Source organism: Bombina bombina, chromosome 1, assembly GCF_027579735.1.
Source record: "Bombina bombina isolate aBomBom1 chromosome 1, aBomBom1.pri, whole genome shotgun sequence".
Lineage (NCBI taxonomy): Eukaryota > Metazoa > Chordata > Amphibia > Anura > Bombinatoridae > Bombina > Bombina bombina.
This window is the reverse complement of record NC_069499.1, coordinates 1,031,810,769-1,031,829,827: the sequence shown is the minus strand read 5'-3', so window position 1 is coordinate 1,031,829,827 and position 19,059 is coordinate 1,031,810,769. Positions and strand designations below refer to the sequence as shown.

General features: G+C 40.0%; 1 protein-coding gene across 2 annotated transcripts in view; it reads right to left on the bottom strand.

The window, feature by feature from the left end:
• ELMO2 (engulfment and cell motility 2) overlaps nt 1-19,059 on the bottom strand; it is a 188,517-nt gene that overhangs the window by 132,038 nt on the left and 37,420 nt on the right. The window contains exons 2-7 of one of the 2 annotated variants that reach the window (XM_053719501.1): nt 18,372-18,437; nt 12,747-12,876; nt 12,377-12,417; nt 12,223-12,295; nt 12,078-12,128; nt 11,552-11,733 (exon numbers count right to left, since the gene is read on the bottom strand). In XM_053719501.1, the coding sequence (XP_053575476.1) occupies nt 11,552-11,733; nt 12,078-12,128; nt 12,223-12,295; nt 12,377-12,417; nt 12,747-12,824 (425 nt within the window). In that variant the 5' untranslated portion in view covers nt 12,825-12,876; nt 18,372-18,437. The remainder of the gene's footprint in view (nt 1-11,551; nt 11,734-12,077; nt 12,129-12,222; nt 12,296-12,376; nt 12,418-12,746; nt 12,877-18,371; nt 18,438-19,059) is intronic. The other variant, XM_053719560.1, reaches the window with a different exon arrangement.

Genomic DNA, 19,059 nt, shown 5'->3' with positions numbered 1-19,059 from the left:
GTCTAGAAAAGAGAATCCCAGAAACTGATAGTGGTGTGGATGAATCGGAATATGAAGATATGCATCCTGTAAGTCTATCGTGGAAATATAATGCCCTTGCTGAACAAAAGGCAGAATAGTCCTTATAGTCACCTTTTTGAAAGTTGGCACTCTTACAAAACGATTCAAAAATTTTAGATCCAGAACTCGCCTGAATGAATTTTCTTTCTTTGGGACAATGAATAGATTTGAATAAAACCCCAGACCCTGTTCCTGAAACGGAACTGGTATGATTACCCCTGAAAGCTCCAGGTGTGAAACACACTTCAGAAAAGCCTGAGCCTTTACTGGATTTGCTGGGATGCGTGAGAGAAAAAATCTTCTCAAAGGAGGTCTTACTCGGTTACCCTTGCGAGACAATACTCTGAATCCATTGATTTTGGACAGAATCTGCCCAAATGTCTTGGAAGAATCTTAATCTGCTGCTACCAGCCGAGCTGGAATGAAGGCCGCACCTTCATGCAAACTTGGGGGCTGGCTTTGGTTTCTTAAATGGTTTGGATTTACTCCAACTTGAAGGTTTCCAATTAAAACCAGATTCTTTGGGGGAAGGATTAGGTTTCTGTTCCTTATTTTGTCGAAAGGAACGAAAATGGTTAGAAGCTTTAGATTTACCCTTAGGTCTTTTATCCTGAGGCAAAAAAAACTCCCTTCCCCCCAGTGACAGTGGAAATAATCGAATCCAACTGAGAACCAAATAACTTATTACCTTGGAAAGAAAGAGATAGTAATCTAGACTCATATTAGCATTCCAATATTTTAGCCACAAAGCTCTTCTAGCTAAAATAGCTAAAGACATAGATTTAACATCAATTTTGATATAAAAAATGGCATCACAGATAAAATGATTAGCATGTTGAAGCAAGCGAGCAATGCTAGACAAATCAGGATCCATTTCCTGTTGCGCTAAACTTTCCAACCAAAAAGTTGATGCAGCTGCAACATCAGCCATTGAAATGGCAGGCCTGAGAAGATAGCCAGAATATAAATAAGCTTTCCTTATATAAGATTAAAGTTTCCTATCTAAACGGTCCTTAAAGGAAGTACTATCTTCCATAGGAATAGTAGTACGTTTGGCAAGAGTAGAAATAGCCCCATCAACTTTGGGGATCTTTTCCCAAAACTCCAAACTAACTGCTGGCAAAGGATACAATTTTTTAAACCTTGAAGAAAGGACTAAAAGAAGTACCCGGCCTATTACATTCCTTAGAAATCATATAAAAAATAGCATCAGGAACTGGAAAAACCTCTGGAGTAACCACAGGAGGTTTATAAACAGAATTTAAACGTTTACTACTTTTAGTATCGAGAGGACTAGTTTCCTCAATATCCAATGTAATCAACACCTCTTTTAACAAGGAACGAATATACTCCATTTTAAATAAATAAGTAGATTTGTCAGTGTCAATATCTGAGGAAGGATCTTCTGAATCAGATAGATCCTCATCAGAGGAGGATAATTCAGTATGTTGTCGGTCATTTGAAATTTCATCAACTTTATGAGAAGTTTAAAAAGACCTTTTACATTTATTAAAAGGCGGGATAGCAGACAGCCTTCTGAATCGCATCAGCAATAAAATCTTTTATATTCACAGGGATATCATGTACATTAGATGTTGAAGGAACAACAGGCATTGTACTATTACTGATGGATACATTATCTGCATGTAAAAGCTTATAATGACAACTATTACATACCAGAGCTGGAGATATAATCCCCAAAAATTTACAACAGATCAGTGGCGTCACTAGGGTTGGTGTCACCCGGTGCGGTAAGTTATGGTGTCACCCCCCCACCAGAAAGCAGACACTTACAAACACAAAAACACAGGCGCACACACATACAAACACACTCAGATGCACACACAAACACTCGGAAACACACTCAGACACACACACAATAACACTTAGACACACACACACACAAAAACACTCACACACACATACAAAATATGCAATCTGCACTGCATTAATTATAAAGCTCATGCCTAGAGCTGCTCCCTGGCTCAGCAGAGCATCAAATGAAAGATAAACAGAGCACTCTAAAATAAATCACTAAAGAAAAGGTTTAGGCGCGCAAACTATGAAAATTCTGCTCTCTGACTCTGTTTCAAGTCTGTCAGTGCACAGCCCTGGGCCACATGCCTACTGCTTCTTATGCCAATCACCTCTCTAGGCCAATCACCTCTGCACTCTGCCCACCACTTTCTAAATATGTTTTTTCCCAAATATGAAACTGATAGTCTGCAAAAGGAAATATACATAAACCTGACTCATGGCAAATATAAGTACAATACATATATTTAGAACTTTATATTAATACATAAAGTGCCAACCCATAGCTGAGAGTGTCTTAAGTAATGAAAACATACTTACTGAAAGACACCCATCCACATATAGCAGATAGCTAAACCAGTACTGAAACAGTTATCAGTAGAGGTAATGGAATATGAGAGTATTTGGTCGATCTGAAAAGGGAGGTAGGAGATGAATCTTTATGACCGATAAAAGAGACCCTAAGAAAAAGATTTCCCGCAAAGAAAACCATATAATTCAATAGGTGATACTCCCTTCACATCCCGCTGACATTCACTGTACTCTGAGAGGAATCGGGCTTCAAAATGCTGAGAAGCGCATATCAACGTAGAAAATAAAGCACAAACATACTTCACCACTTCCATAGGAGGCAAAGTTTGTAAAAACTGAAATGTGGCTGTGGTGAGGGGTGTGTTTATAGGCATATTGAGGTTTGGGAAACTTTGCCCCTCCTGGTAGGATTGTATATCCCATATGTCACTAGCTCATGGACTCTTGCCAATTACATGAAAGAAAAAAAATATATATATGTATGTGAAGGGTTATTCAGGGATTCCTGACAGATATCAGTGCTACAATGTAACTATCACTATTTTTGAAAAAAAAAAATGGTTTGGAAATAGCAAAGTGCTACTTGTACTTATTGCCCTATAACTTGCAAAAAAAGCAAAGAACATGTAAACATTGGGAATTTCTAAACTCAGGAAAAAATTTAGAAATTATTTAGCATGGGTGTTTTTTGGTGGTTGTAGATGTGTAACAGATTTTGGGGGTCAGTTAGAAAAAGTGTGTTTTTTTCAATTTTTTCATAATATTTTATAAAAAAAATTATAGTAAATTATATGATATGATGGAAATAACAGTATCTTTAGAAATTTATGGTGACAAAAACGGTATATAATATGTGTGTGGGTACAGTAAATGAGTAAAAGGAAAATTACAGCTAAACACAGCTAAAATAGCCCTGAGATACAGGCATCTAAGCAGCATGCCCCATCTCCCTATAACTGACAATTGTCAGTTTTAAATAAAGTTGCACAATGACGTCTTCACGTCATTGCGAGTGACGTCACCGCGAGGGTAGGAGTGGATGGGGGTCCTCAGACCTCCATCAAGATGGGGGAGTGCTAGCGACAGCTCTGAGCCATCGTTAGCACCTGAGTGTGAAAATTAGCACCATCTTAACTCAGGGTTAAGGGGTTAAAGGGACAGGAAACCCCAACATTTTCTCTCATGATTAAACATACAATTTTAAACAATTTCAATTTACTTCTATTATCAAATTTGCTTAATTTCCTTGTTATTCTTTGCTGAAGGAGCAGAATTGCACTGTTAGCAGCTAGTCAGCCAATCACAAGAGAAAAATGTGTGCAGGCATCAATTAGCAGCAGCTCCCACTAGTGTAGGATATGTGCATATTATTTTTCAACAAATGATACCAAAAGAATAAAGCACATTTGAAAATAGAAGTGAATTTAAAGGTGTCTTAAAATGGCATGCTCTATCTGAATCATGCAAGTTTAATTTAGATTTTCCTATCCCTGTAACGCTAATTAGCAGTGCAAAATTGTACAAATTGCACTACTATTTAGCATTAAAGGGACATGAAACCCAAAAAGGAAACTTATGCTTACCGGATAAATTTATTTCTTTTACGATATGACGAGTCCACGGATTTCATCCTTACTTGTGGGATATCGCCTCCTGGTCAGCAGGAGGAGGCAAAGAGCTCCAAAGCAGAGCTGCATAAATAGCTCCTCCCTTCCCCCCCAACCCAGTCATTCGACCGAAGTTAGGAAGAGAAAGGAAAAGCCAAGGAGCAGAGGTGACTGAAGTTCAATAAAAATAAAAACCTGTCTTAAAAAATAACAGGGTGGGCCTGGACACGTCATATCGTAAAAGAAATAAATTTATCAGGTAAGCATACATTTCCTTTTCTTTTACAAGATATGACGAGTCCACGGATTTCATCCTTGCTTTTGGGATACAATACCAAAGCTATAGGACAAGGATGAAAGGGAGGGACAAGACAGGAACCTAAACAGCAAATCTGTTCAACAGAAACATCATTTTTAAATGCCCATGAGGAAGCCACATCTCTAGTAGAATGGGCTGTAATTCGTTCTGGAGGCTGCTGTCCAGCAGTCTCATAAGCAACACGCATGATACTCCTCAGCCAAAGAGAAAGAGAGGTAGCCGTAGCCTTCTGACCCCTACGTTTCCCAGAAAAAACAACAAATAATGAAGATGTTTGACGAAAATCCTTAATCGCCTGCAAGTAGAACTTCAAGGCACGGACTACATCCAAATTATGTAACAGACGCTCCTTCTTAGAAGAAGGATTGGGACACAAGGAAGGAACAACAATTTCCTGATTAATATTCTTATTAGAAACAATCTTACGAAGGAAACCAACCAGGTTTGGTACATAACACCACCTTATCAGAATGGAAAATAAGATAAGGAGAATCACATTGTAAAGCTGAAAGCTCAGAAACTCTGCGAGCAGAAGAAATAGCAACCAAAAATAAAACTTTCCAAGATAACAACTTAATATCTATGGAATGCATGGGTTCAAACGGAACCCCTTGAAGAACATTAAGAACTAAATTCAAACTCCAAGGAGGAGCAATCGGTCTAAACACAGGCCGGATTCTAGCCAGGGCCTGACAAAAAGATTGAACGTCTGGAACATCTGCCAGACGCTTGTGTAGCAAAATAGACAAAGCAGAAATCTGTCCTTTTAAGGAACTTGCTGACAATCCTTTCTCCAATCCTTCTTGGAGAAAAGCTAAAATCCTGGGAATCCTAACCATACTCCATAAGTAGCTCTTGGATTCGCACCAATAAAGATATTTACGCCATATCTTATGGTAAATTTTTCTGGTAACAGGCTTGCGAGCCTGAATTAGAGTATCAATGACCGCATCAGAGAAGCCCCGCTTAGATAAAATCAAGCATTCAATCTCCAAGCGGTCAGTTGCAGAGAAATTAGATTCGGATGATGGAAGGGTCCCTGAATGAGAAGGTCCTGCCTCAATGGAAGCTTCCACGGCGGCAGAGAGGACATGTCCACCAAATCGGCATACCAAGTTATGCGAGGCCACGCAGTAGCGATTAGAATCACCGAAGCCCTCTCCTGTTTGATCCGTGCAATCACCCGGGGAAGGAGAGCAAATGGTGGAAACACATAAGCTAGGTTGAACGACCAAGGCACTGCCAAGGCATCTATCAGTTCTACCTGAGGATCCCTGGACCTGGATCCGTATCTCGGGAGCTTGGCATTCTGACGAGACGCCATCAGATCCAATTCCGGTCTGCTCCACTTCACAATCAGGGTGGTAAACACCTCCGGATGAAGTTCCCATTCCCCCGGATGAAACATCTGTCTGCTCAAAAAATCTTCCTCCCAGTTGTCCACTCCTGGGATGTAGATTGCTGACAGATAACAAGAGTGAGCCTCCGCCCACCGAATTATCTTGGATACTTCTGTCATCGCTAAGGAACTCCTTGTTCCTCCCTGATGATTGATGTAAGCCACAGTCGTGAAGTTGTCCGACTGAAATCAGATTAATTTGTCCGAAGCCAACTGAGGCCAAGCTTGAAGCGCATTGAATATTGCTCTCAACTCCAGAATATTGATGGGAAGTAGAGACTCCGACCGAGTCCACACACCCTGAGCCTTCAGGGAATTCCAGACTGCACCCCATCGTAGTAGACTGGCATCCGTTGTCACTATCACCCATGAAGGTCTGCAGAAGCACGTCCCTTGGAACAGATGATCCAGCGACAACCACCAAAGAAGAGAGTCTCTTGTCTCCTGATCTAGATCTATCTGAGGAGACAAATCTGCATAATCTCCATTCCACTGTCTGAGCATGCTCAGTTGTAGAGGTCTGAAATGAAAACGAGTAAACGGAATGATGTCCAATGCCGCCACCATCAGTCCAAATACATCCATGCATTGAGCCACTGGTGGCCGAGTATTGGACTGAAGGGCTCGGCATGTATTCAAAATCTTTAAACTTTCTGACTTGACTTCTGTCAAGAAAATTTTCATGGATATAGTGTCTATTAGAGTTCCCAGTAAAGGAACCCTTGTCTGTGGAATCAGCAAACTCTTTTCTAGATTCACCTTCCACCCGTGAGTCCTTAGAAAGGACAGAACCATGTCGGTATGAGCCTTTGTTAATTGATAAGGCGACGCCTGGATCAGAATATCGTCCAGATAAGGCGCCACCGCAATGCCTCGCGGTCTGAGAACCACCAGCAGAGACCCTAGAACCTTCGTGAAGATCCTGGGTGCTGTGGCCAGCCCAAAGGGAAGAGCCACAAACTGAAAATGTTTGTCCAGAAAGGCAAACCTTAGGAACTGGTGATGATCTTTGTGGATAGGAATATGAAGATATGCATCCTTTAAGTCCACGGTAGTCATATATTGACCCTCCTGGATCAATGGAAGAATTGTCCGAATAGTCTCCATCTTGAAGGATGGGACTCTGAGAAACTTGTTCAGACTCTTGAGATCTAGAATCGGTCGGAACGTTCCCTCTTTTTTGGGAACCATGAAAAGGTTTGAGTAAAACCCCTGTCCCTGTTCCTGCTTTGGAACCTGACAAATTACTCCCATAGTGGAGAAATCTTTTACACAACGTAAGAACGCCTCTCTTTTTATCTGGTCTACAGACAATCGTGAAAGAAGAAACCTTCCCCTTGGGAGGGAATTTTTGAACTCCAGAGATCCTGAACATCTCTTATCAGAGCCTGGACAAAGAGAGAAAGTCTGCCCCCTACTAGATCCGGTCCCGGATCGGGGCCGCCCCTTCATGCTGTCTTGGGGGCAGCAGCGGGCTTCTTGGGTTGTTTACTCTTGTTCCAAGCCTGATTGGGTCTGCAGACGGGCTTGGCTTGTGCGAAGTTCCCTTCCTGTTTAGTGGAAGAGGAAGAAGGGACTCCCTTGAAATTTCGAAAGGAACGAAAATTACTATGTCTCCTTTGTTTAGATGTCTTATCCTGATGGAGGAGATGCCCTTACCTCCCGTAATGTCAGAAATTATCTCTTTCAATACAGGCCCGAATAAGGTCTTTCCTTTGAAAGGAATAGCCAAAAGCTTGGATTTAGAAGACACATCCGCAGACCAAGATTTCAACCATAAGGCTCTGCGTGCTAAAATGGAAAAACCTGCATTCTTAGCCGCCAACTTGGCGATCTGAAAAGCGGCATCCGTAACAAAAGAATTGGCCAGTTTAAGGGCCTTAATTCTATCCATTATTTCTTCCAAAGGAGTCTCAGTCTTAAGAGATTCTTCTAGGGCGTCAAACCAAAAAGCAGCCGCAGTTGTGACTGGTACAATGCAAGCCGTCGGTTGCAATAGAAACCCTTGATGAACAAATAGCTTTTTTAGAAGACCCTCCAACTTTTTGTCCTTTGGTCTTTGAAGGCACAACTGTCCTCAATAGGGATAGTCGTACGCTTAGCCAGGGTAGAAATGGCTCCCTCCACCTTAAAGGTACATTTTCTTAAAAATAGGAGAAGGAGAGAACAGTATACCCGGTCTTTCCCATTCCTTAGTAATAATTTCAGAAATTCTCTTAGGAATCGGAAAAATGTCAGAATAAGAAGGGACCTCCAAATACCTGTCCATCTTACACAATTTTTCTAAAGGGACCACAATAGAGTCACAGTCGTCCAGAGTCATCAGAACCTCCCGCAGTAACAGGCGAAGGTGTTCAAGCTTAAATCTAAAGGACATCATGTCCGAATCTGTCTTGGGTAATGCACTACCTGAGTCAGACAGTTCCCCTTCCAACAGAACCTCCCTACCCCCCCTTCAGAGTCCTGGGAGGGAACATCGGAGATCGACATCAAGGAATCAGAAGTTGAATGGACCACCTGGGTCTCTTTACTACTACGTTTACCCTGTAGTACTGGCAACTTTGATAACACTTCTGTAAGAGTTGATGACATGACTGCAGCCATATCCTGCAGAGTGAATGACGCAGATGCTGATGAAGAACATGGCGTCCCCCGCGCGGGCATTATCATTCTGAGGACAATCATCAGTATCATCATTATTTAAGAAAATTTGTTCTTTACACTGTAATGCCCTAGTAATACATGAGGGACAAAGTGTAACAGGGGTTCCACAATGGAATTTAAACACAGAAGGCATGTACTTTGTTCAATGTCATCCATTTTGATAGATTGAAAAACAAGCAAGTTTGTCTAATTCACTGAGAATATATATTGAGTGTAAAATCATCTTACAAACAAATTATATGTTGAGTACTGTATCTTTAAGGGGAAAAACTGCACTGTATAAGTTTACAGTTCCTGTATGCGGGCTGTTAAAAAAATAACACACTGTTATAATTTAGAAAATAACTCCGTCACCTTGCTGCGGCTCCTACCTGCTCCCGCGACCAGACTGAGCACTCACAACCCGGCGCACCTAAAGTCGCTTGTAAGTATCACTCAAGCAGACTTAGGAGCCGAGATGAAATGTTGCCAACCGGAACCGCCACAGTAACTGCGCTGTCAAAGAGAGCAAAGCCGTAAACACTGCCCTTCGTGGGCATAATCAGCGTCAGCCTGCCCAATCTAAAGTTAACCCCACACAGTATGTCCCAGTGCTTCAAGGCTCATAATCAATGCCAGAGTGTCTGGTTATAAAAAACGTCCCCACACGTTATCTCCCAGCGCCTCTAGGTCAGAACACAATGCCAGAGTGTCTGGAAAAATAAACTATAACGTCTTTTGTGCCCATATCCCAGCGCTTCTGGGTTAGCAAACTTCCAGAGTGTCTGGGTCATTACACTATCTGATAAGGGAACCTCAATTCTAGCCCCCAATAGCATAGTACCAGTACAGTTAATCTGAGATATTTTTTGTGCCCAGAATAAAAAACTGCACCTACCTCCATGCTGAGGAACAGCATGACAACTTCACAGTATCAAGAGGTCCACTCTTCCTCCTGAAGTCCTGTGAAATAAGAAGGGAAGTTAGCATACTCTAAGACCATACACATAGAAGCAGCATAAGCGTGGGAGGCGCAGTGAAGCTAAAACTCCACTAGTTCCCATAGCCTAAAAGGCTAACACTCCAGACGCTGCCCTATAATAAAATAGTACACTTTGGCACCATTTGAAAATAAAAAACTCTTGATTGAAGAATCTAAACTAACACCTCACTTTACCTCTTCCTATCACTAACAACAGGCAAAGAGAATGACTGGGTTGGGGGGAAGGGAGGAGCTATTTATGCAGCTCTGCTGTGGAGCTCTTTGCCTCCTCCTGCTGACCAGGAGGCGATATCCCACAAGTAAGGATGAAATCCGTGGACTCGTCATATCTTCTAAAAAAAATGTTTCTTTCATCATTCAGATAGAGAATACAATTTTAACCAACTTTCCAGTTTACGTCTACTATTTTCTTCATTCTCTTGTTATTCTTTGTTGAAGAAACAAATGCATTACTGGGAGGTAGTTAACCCATTGGGTGAGCCAATAACATGAGGCATATATGTGCAGCCACCAATCAGCAACTCATAAGCCTGCCTAGGTATCCTATTCAACAAATTATATCAAGAAAACAAAGCAAATTAGATAACCGAAGTAAATTAGAACGTTGTTTAAAATCACATGCTCTATCTGATTCATGAAAGAAAAAAATTGGGGTTCATGTCCCTTTAAGTTTCTATAAGTAATGAGTGCCACTTTGCTTGAACTAGTTTTCTATTTATTTCTATTTGTGCAAACAATGCTGTGTGGAAACCTTTTTTGATAAACCTATGTTCCACACACCAACCTACAATACAAGTAAACCACCCAAAAAAAAAAAGGTTAACCACTTATACTTTAAGGATTACCCTGAAAAGGGCATTTGGCTGGACATTGCCCTTAGAAGGTCATTTAGCTTTTTTACTGCCCATAGAAAATAAAACCTATTCTTAAAAATAAAAAACCCTAAAAAAAAGCCTAGCACTAAACCCCAAAAAGGTACTCACCAAACTTGAATCCGACCCCTACGTGCTTGCCAACTGCAGTGCTCCTCTTCTATCCTGGCCACGGTGATCCATCTACTTTCTTGACCTGGTGGCGGTGGTCCATCTTTATTCTTGATCCCGGCGGAGATCAGAAGATGAGTAGAAAGGTAGATAAGAAGATGAATAGATGAAGACTTCCCCAATGGAGCAGAGTAAGAAGATGGATAAAGATAGACCACTACAGCCGGGATCAAAAATGTAGATGGACCACCACCGCCAGGATAGAAGAGGAGCACTTCAATTGGCAAGCACGTAGGAGCCGAATTCAAGTTTAAGAATAGGGTTTTCTTTCACTGGGCAGCAAAAAAGCTAAATTCCCTTCTTAGGGCAATCCTTAGAGTAGGTTTTTTTTATATAGCCTTTGCGGGGGGGGTACTCGTATTGTAGGTTGGTTTGTGTTTTTTTTAAAGGGCCATAATACCCAAATGTTTAAACACTTGAAAGTGATGCAGCATAGCTGTAAAAAGCTGATTAGAAAATATCACCTGAACATCTCTATGTAAAAAAGAAAGATATTTTACCTCAAAAGTTCCTCAGTAGCCACCTCCCATTGTAAAGGATTTCTAAGCAGCATTTTAGTGTGTCTGTCCTGGGACATCTGAAGGGATGAGCATCGTGCACTCTCATATTATTTCACCAATCAGGTAAAGGAAGCTTACTATAAAATCTCATGAGAGTTAAGTCAAATCTCATGAGATCACAGTAAGAGTTCATGACCTCAGCACTGCTGATGCTGATTGGCTGCTGTTCATTTCTTCATTTTTTTTAATTTTTTTACCTGCAGCTGGGAACAGCTGAGTATAACTTTTTACACAGAACTTACTCTGCTGAGCTGAGGAAATTGTGAGGTAAAATATCTTCCTTTTTTACATAGAGATGCTCAGGTGATATTTTCCTGTCAGCTTTTTACAGTTATACTGCATCAGTTTCAAGTGATTTAGCATATGAGTATTATGTCCCTTTAAGGAAAAGGAACTGTATAACTTTAGGGCAATGCCCTACAAAACAGGTGCTGACGAAGGCTTCCTAGATCATCTCACCTGAGCAGAGAGCTTTAGATCATTAGTGCATTGCCTTTTTATTATACAATTGCTGATTATGCAATTCTACTGTATTTAATGGTCCTTTAATAGGAGACTACGCAGTTCTTACTGTGAAAGGAGCTTGGTGCCACCCTCCACCAGTCGCGTTAGGATTGTCACGCCTTCCATGTTGATAAATTCAGTTGCAAACGTTGTATCTGCAGAAAGTTTGGCTAGTTCCTTCATTGCGTCAAGTCTTGCATCCATACTGGAGCACTGGATTCTCTCGAGGAGCTGTCGTGCAGCCCGCGACTATAACGAGATACAGCCAACATTACTGAGAGTGGAATTACATTTTGAAGTATATATGGCTAAAACTAGAGATCTAGGTAAAGCATGGGGTTTTCAAAGACACATTTGCAAAGAGTGTGGTAGTGTTTCAAAGAAACAAAGTGTGATATGGTGAAACACAGATGCAAATTATAAGGTGGGAATTAAGACCAACCTTACTGCAAGGTGTATGGCGGTGGGGCTTTATATTATTTTGTGAATATGGATAAGGACAGATGATAAAATCTAAAATGGAAGGAAATAAGCTCATGCACATATGATGTGGTAAGAGAGTAAATCCTTATTACCCTGAATGTAATACTCACCGGGGAAACCGCGAGGCGTAGAATGGTTCCATTTTTAATGTCACCACGAGTCTGAAACATGAGAACTCATCATCATTACATTAATATACACACAAAAAAGAAAATATGATGCCCTTTAAAGTGCAATTCACACAAGTATACTCACCTGTTCTGTGATATACAATTGGGGACCATCAGCATAGCGAAAAGCGTAGTACTCAGGATTAGGCAGGGACCACCTGAGGAAGATTAACATCTGTTATAGCACAAGCACTTCTACTTCCCCCATTGGAACACCCTTCAAAAACAATGTCTCTTACCCATCGCACACTTCCTTTATGATTGACGCTAAAGGTCGTTTCTGTAAGAATTTAACATGAATATAAAAAAAATTAAACAAGAACCAGTACAAGGAAAATGTGGTTGCATAAAAACAAGAATATTACAGAACACAATAAACAACAAAGTATCAGATACACATTATCAATAGCACATGGCTCATGATAATGTGTAGTATACATTATGACAGCATCAGCTACCCCCACCTGACTATACATGATCCGCTCTCCATATGTCCCTGTTTATACAAAACATAAATTCATGTCACAGTTACATGCCTTGTACTATATGTTTTTGACATGTCACAGCAGTACTGTTTTATCAGCTATGTTATATTTTATTTATGCCGACCTGGTCAATCTCAATGAGTTGGGCATTAGCTCCAGGCCACTCAATTGCCACCTTCACAATATCCAGCGGAGGTGGCATTTCCTGTGGCGGCTTTAGTGCCTGGCCTGCCTGCTGGAGCTCTCACACAGTCCTGTCAAAAGAGAAAGAGAGACAATTAAACACTGGCAGAAAAAAGTCAAAGTACAAAGGTACTTAGAGACATAAAAGAGAAGCCATAAAATGTTGATGCTGAAGAAATACAGCAACCCACACTATCAGAAGCAAATCTTTCCCTAGCAGCATTTTCTCTGAAACATAAGCTATCTAGCCAGTGGCATCTGATTTAATTTGCAAAGACGCCCAGAATACTATATCATGATGGATAGTATTAACAAGAAGAAATTATTGTCTACTGAAATTAAATGATGATATCAATTGTATTTGTGAACATGTGAAGGAAATAGCTGCTCTGGGAAACAAAAAACATAATTGAACCTTATAAATTAATTTATTTCCTGGTGGCAAGAGTCCACGACCTGTTACGTATGGGATTTACATTCCTACCAAGAGGAGACAAAGTTTCCAAAACTCCAAAAGCCTATAAAACCCCTCCTACCTCACTCATACCTTAGTTTGACATATAGCCAAGTGGTTAGGTATTTAGAAGGAGTAAAAGCCAAAATTAGAAGCAGGGAAAGAAGTGCTTAAGCAAAACAACACCATGAAATTAATTAATTTATCAGGTAAGATATAAATTATGTCAAGAGTCCACAACCGGTTATGTATGGGATATATTAACCTAGATGTGGAAGTCCACGAGTAACAATAAAAGGAGGGATTAAAATAAAAACAGCTTTTTTTGCTGAGAAATTAAATCCATAATCCAAAAATTATGTCTTTTATGACAAACTCAATATATAGGCACCATTATCAAACTCAGACAACTGCCTGAAGGACCTTTATACCAAAGGCTGCTTCTGACGAAGCAAAAACATAAAAATGGTAAAATTTAGTAAAGGTATGCAAAAAATACCAAGTGGCTGCTTTGCAAATTTGATCTACTGAAGCCTCATTCTTGAAAGCCCAAGATGTGGCAACCGATCTAGTAGAATGAGCTGTAATTCTCTTTGGCGGAGGCTGACCCACCTCCAAATAAGCTTTGTGAATCAAAAGTTTTAACCAAGAGGCTAAAGAAATAGCAGAGGCTTTGTGGCCTTTCTTAGGACCAGGAAAAAGAACAAACCGACTAGAAGTCGATCTTAAATCTTTAGTAGCATCAACATAATATGTCAATGCTCTAACGACATCCAAAGAATGTAAAGATCTTTCAGTAGCATTTTTTCGATAGGACCCAAGTATGGAACAACAATTTCCCTATTAATGTTGTGTGAGGAAACAACTTTAGGTAAGAATGTAAACGTAGTCCGCAAAACAGCTTTATCTTGATGACATATTAGATAAGGAGACTCAGAAGAGAGAGCAGACAATTCAGCAACTCTTCTAGCAGAAAAAAACACACTTTCCATGAAAGTAGTTTAATGTACAATTAATGCATAGGCTCAAAAGGAGGAGCCTGTAAAACTTTGAATACTAGGTTAAAGGGACACTGAACCGAAATTTTTTATTTTGTGATTTAGATAGAGCATGCAATTTTAAGAAACTTTCTAAATGACTCCTTTTATCAATGTGTCTTTATTCTCTTGGTATCCTTATTTGAAAAGCAAGAATCTAAGTTTAGATGGCGGCCCATTTTTGGTGAACAACCTGGGTTGCTCTTGCTGATTGGTGGATAAATTCACCCACCAATAAACAAGTGCTGACCAGTGTCTGAACCAAAGATTGTCTGACTCCTTAGCTTAGATGCATTATTTTTCAAATAAAGATAGCACGAGAACCAAGAAAAATTGATAATAGGGGTAAATTAGAAAGTTGCTTAAAATGGCATGCTCTATCTGAATCACGAAAGAAAACAATTTGGGTTCCGTGTCCCTTTAAGACTCCAAGGAGGAGAAATGGGCCTAATAGCAGGTTTTATCTGCATAAAAGACTGACAAATAAACCTTTATCTAAACCATTCTGCAAAAACTGAAGAATCCTAGAATTTGTAAAAGAGTGCCAGGAATAATTATGGTTGATACACCATGAAATATAAGTTTTCCAAAATTAAGGCTTGCGGGCCTGAATCAGAGTGTTAATAAGAGTCAGATAATTCTCTATGGCTGAGAACTAAGCATTCAATTTCCATGCCATCAAGTGTAGAGACTTTAGATCTGGATGGAAGAAGGGACCTTGAGACACTAAGGTCTGGCCTTAGAGGAAGAGGCCATGGCGGGCAACTGGACATTTAGACCAGGTCTGCATACTAAATACTGTGTGGCCAAGCTGGGGCTATTAGGATTACAAATGACTGTTCCATTTTTATTTTGGAAATCACTCTGGAGAGTAGGATCAGAGGGGGAAATATATAGGCAGGCTGGAAAGACCAGGGAACTGCTAGAGCATCCAATACTTCTGCCTAAGGATCCCTAGACCTCGCAAGGTACCTGGGAAGTTTGTTGTTCAAACGAGATACCATCAGATCTTTTACTGGTAGGCCCCAGTGTTTTAAAATCAGATAGAACACCTCTTGGTGGAGAGACCACTCTCCTGGATGTAGGGACTGACGAGTGAGGTAGTCTGCCTCCCATTTGTCTACACCTGGGATGTGAATCGCAGCAATGAGGCAGAAATTGGTTTCTGCCCAAGAGAGGATTCAAGATACTTCTATCATGGCTAGGGAACTGCAAGTTCCCCCTTGATTATTGGCATAAGCTACTGCTGTAACATAGTCTGTTTAAAGAAGGTGCCCTTTTCAATAGAGGCCAAGCCTGAAGGATCTTGAAGAGTACACAAAGTTCCAAAACATTGATTGGTAACCTCGCCTCCTGAGGATTTCAAACTCCTAGTGCTGTCAGAAACCTCCAGACAGCTCCCCAACCTGAAAGACTTGCATCTGTGGTCATCACAGACCAGGTAGGACGAGCAAAAGTAGTCCCCTGAGTAATAGACTGGTGATTCAACCACAAGTCAGAGATAGGTGCGTGCTGGGATCTAAGAATATCCCTTGGGATATCCGAGTATAATCCTTGCACCATTGGCGTAGCATACAAAACTGAAGACGTCTCCTTTGAAATTGAGCAAATGGAGTTGCGTCCAAAGCTGCAATCATGAGGCCTAGCACTTTAATACACAGAGCCATTGAAGGGAATGAGAGAGAATGAAGGTTCAGACAAGCTGATATCAATTTTATTTGTCTTTTTTCTATCAGGGAGAGAGTCATGGACACTGAATCTATCTGGAAACTTAAAAAGCTAACCTTTGTCGGTGGAATCAAGGAACTCTGGTAAATATATACTCCAACCATGTCTTAAGAAACAACAATAGTTGCTTTGTGTGAAATTTTGCTAAATGAGAAGATTGAACCAGTAACAAGATATCATCCAGGTAAGGAAATACTGCAATACCCAGAGTTCCGATTACAGATAAAAGGGCATTTAGAACTTTGGTAAATATTCTTGGAGCTTTAGTTAGACCAAACCGAAGAGCAACAAACTGACAATGCCTTTAAAGAAAAGAAAACCTCAGAAACTGGTAATGTTCTGGGTGAATTGGGATGTGAAGGTAAGCATCCTGTAAATCTATTGTGGACATAAAGTGACTTTGTTGAATGAAAGGCAGAATAGTCCTGATAGTTTCCATTTTGAAAGTTGGTATTCTTACAAATTTGTTTCAAGTTTTCAAATCCAGAATTGGTCTAAAGAGTGTTCCTTCTTTGGTACAATGAAGAGATTTAAATATAATCCCATACCCTGTTCCTGCAAAGAAACTGTAACATTACTCCCTCGTCTTCCAGATCTGAGAAAGATTGAAGAAAAGCTTGAGCTTTTATTGGGTGTTTTGAAATATAGGTGAGAAAAAACCTTCCTGTGGAGGTCTTATTTTGAATCTAATTTGAAATCCCTGAGAAATAATGTTATAAATCCAGGGATTTTGGACAGATTGTAACCAAGCTTTCTGAAAAAGGTTTAATCTGCCCCCTACCAGTAATACTGGGTTCAGGGCCATACCATCATGTGGCCGTAGAGACGGGATTAGATTTCTTATTCTGTTTGGACTTGTTCCAATTTGAAGGGGTCACCAGACTGAGCCAGAGGGTTTAAGGGAGGTTCAGTTTTCTGTTCTCTACTCTGATGAAAGGAACGAAAATGATTAGGACTTTTTATCTTGAGGAAGAAAAGCTCATTTAGCTCCAGTAATAGTAGAAATAATAGTATCCAGTTGAGAGCAAAACAATTTATTTCCTTGGAAAGAAAGAGATAATCTAGTTTTAGACACCATGTCAGCATTTCAGGATTTAAGCCATAGGGCTCTTCTGGTAAGTATAGCTAGAGACATGCTTTTGATGTTAATTTTTAAAATATCAAATACTGCATCGCAAATAAAATTGTTTGCATTTTGAAGTAAATGCAATAGATTAGAATATTCAAGGTCAGTGGATAACTGCTGTGCAAGATTGGTTAACCAGTAAGTAGAAGCAGCATTCACGTCAGCAATAGATATTGGTCTAAGTATATAGCCAGTATGTAAAAATGCCCTTCTTAGATAAGATTCAAGTTTTCTATCTAAAGGGTCTTTAAAATAAGTACTGTCTTCTAGAGGAATAGTAGTGTGTTTAGCCAGAGTGGAAATGGCACCATCAACTTTGGAAACAGTTACCCACAACTCTAGTTATCAGCAGGTAACAGATATAGTTTTAAAACCTTGTAGAAGGGTTAAAAGAGACTCCTGGTTTAGAACATTTCTTAGCAATCATATCAGAGACAGCATCAGGTATAGGAAAAATTAACAACAGTTTTATATACTGAATTTAAATGATTACAAGGTTTATCATCAGAAGGTTTAGCTTCTTCAATCCCTAAAGTGACTAAGACTTCCTTCAAAAGAGAACTAATATGTTCAATTTTAAACCTGCATGTTGACACATGCATGTGAAAATTATTGGCTCAAAACAATATGCAAGGGGAATAATAAGAATCTGTCCGAGGGCCATACATACATATATACAGTTAAACTTTTCAACTTTTTTTTAAACGTGCCTGTAAACATGGTTGTGAGTGTCTATTAAAAAATATACCTACCCGTAGACACTCGTCCACTTAGCAGCAAACAGCCAAACCAGTGCTGAAACAAATCAGCAGTGGCAATAGAAGAAGAGGAGTATAACATCGATCTGTAAAGGGAGGCAGAAGACGAGTCCCTGCAACCGAATTTACAGAGAGCCTATGAAGGATTTCCCATGAGGCGAAAACTTTTCATCATGAGGCAGTACTCCAATCACATCCCTCTGACAAGCACTGTACTCTGAGAGGGAACTGGGCTTCAATATGCTCTGAAGCGCCTGTCACTGAAGCAATCAAGCACATCATCTTACTTCAACCACCTCCAACGAAGGCAAAGTAAAAACTAAGGTATGAGTGAGGTGGGAGGGGGTTTATAGGCTTTTGGAGTTTGGGAAACTTTGCCTACTCCTGGTAGGAATGTATATCCCATACGTAACGGGTTGTGGACTCTCGTCACCTATATGAAAGAAACAAAATGTATGCTTACCTGATTAATTCATTTTTTTTGAGGTGGTGGTGAGAGTCCACAAGTCCATTACTCCTGGTAAACTGTCTGAAGAAAAATAAAATCGGTTAAGTTTCTAGACCTGATTTTCACGCTAACTCCAAAGGCCTGAGGATTTTCCGGTTCCAAATGCTGGTCTGAATAAAAGCCCCACTTGCTGATAGGCCTTCCATGGTAAGACTTTAACTTTCGGTCTATAAGATCCTTAAATTGATTGTAAACTTTAGCTAAATTCAATGCCATATATGTAATCTTTGCCATTAAAAAAAAGTATATGTGTACCTTTTGTTTTTAATCTATCCGTGAAAAGGGTTAAATCTGTGCCTGTAGTAATGCTTCTAAACAATGTTATGCCGGCCCACTAGGATGAACAATTTCAATGAACATCCAATCAGAGTGTCATAGGACACTCTTGAAGTCCAGCCGTTTGAAAGCCATTAGGAAGCCTATGTAGAGAATGGGTGGAACTGCTCTCTATGTCACAGCCCAGCCAAAAGAGGAAATTAAGTGGGGTGGAGGAACAGAAGAAACCAAGTAGGATTATAAAATATTTTATTATAAAATATATATACCCTTTTTTTTAAAAAATTATGCAGTTTTGCTTATACACTAATATATTTTTCATTGAAACATTCTTAAAGTCTGAAATCTACCATCACTTTAAAAGATG